Source organism: Sinocyclocheilus grahami, unplaced genomic scaffold, assembly GCF_001515645.1.
Source record: "Sinocyclocheilus grahami isolate Dianchi unplaced genomic scaffold, SAMN03320097.WGS_v1.1 scaffold6194.1, whole genome shotgun sequence".
Lineage (NCBI taxonomy): Eukaryota > Metazoa > Chordata > Actinopteri > Cypriniformes > Cyprinidae > Sinocyclocheilus > Sinocyclocheilus grahami.
The window spans coordinates 3,588-4,336 of NW_015510681.1; the positions used below are offsets into that span (position 1 = coordinate 3,588).

Below are 749 nucleotides of genomic sequence, written 5' to 3' on the forward strand. Positions count from 1 at the left end.
AGAATCTAAATTCTAATCAATCAATGATTGTCTTTGTTGTGAAATATTCTCTGGGTTTGGTGAGATTTGTGTTTTGCTACACAAGCCACATAAATAGTCTGTGTTTGATGCTGACGAATGCAGCGCTTCACTCTACACTCCGTGTGTTTATTAGTAAAGAACAGATTTGGCTAATGATGACACGAGATCTTGAGTCGTGCTGAACTGATTTTTCTGCTGTGTGTCGAGCAGGTGGACTCGGTGCAGACGCAGATGAAATCTAAAGGCGGTTACGAGAACGGCACGGCGGACAGCGTTCAGGGCTGATCAGGTGACCAGAAGCATCTCCAGCACACAGACAGAGCTAGCTTAAGCTCCTGGGACCCAGGGATGAACATCTCAGGAAGATGTAGAGAGGTTTTGGTTTCATTCATGAGCGCTGTAGAGGACAGCAGGACTAAAAGAGTGTTTATTAGGCATTCTGGGAGACGCAACAAGCTATATTTAGATATTCCTATGAAATATTAGATATTATTATGAAAGTCTTGCTAATTATTACTCCCATTATTACAATTCTTTTTTCATTACATGTTGCCACAATTAGACATTAACATGCAAATTAGATACATTGTATATAATAGAAAAAAACATTTATAGCCATTTTACACACAAACTGCATAAAGCAAAATGACCCTGGAGCACAAAAGCAGTCATAAGGGTCAAATTTGTGAAATTGAGATGTATGCATCACACGAAAGCTGAATAAATAA

The 749-nt window shown here is 39.1% G+C and overlaps 1 protein-coding gene across 1 annotated transcript in view; it reads left to right on the forward strand.

Moving 5' to 3' along the window:
• LOC107577486 (CDC42 small effector protein 2-A-like) overlaps window positions 1-481 on the forward strand; it is a 3,007-nt gene extending 2,526 nt beyond the window's left edge. Inside the window, exon 4 of the mRNA XM_016263554.1 lies at window positions 232-481. Within this exon, the coding sequence (XP_016119040.1) occupies window positions 232-306 (75 nt within the window). The 3' untranslated portion in view covers window positions 307-481. The remainder of the gene's footprint in view (window positions 1-231) is intronic.
• The last annotated feature ends 268 nt before the right edge of the window (window positions 482-749 follow it).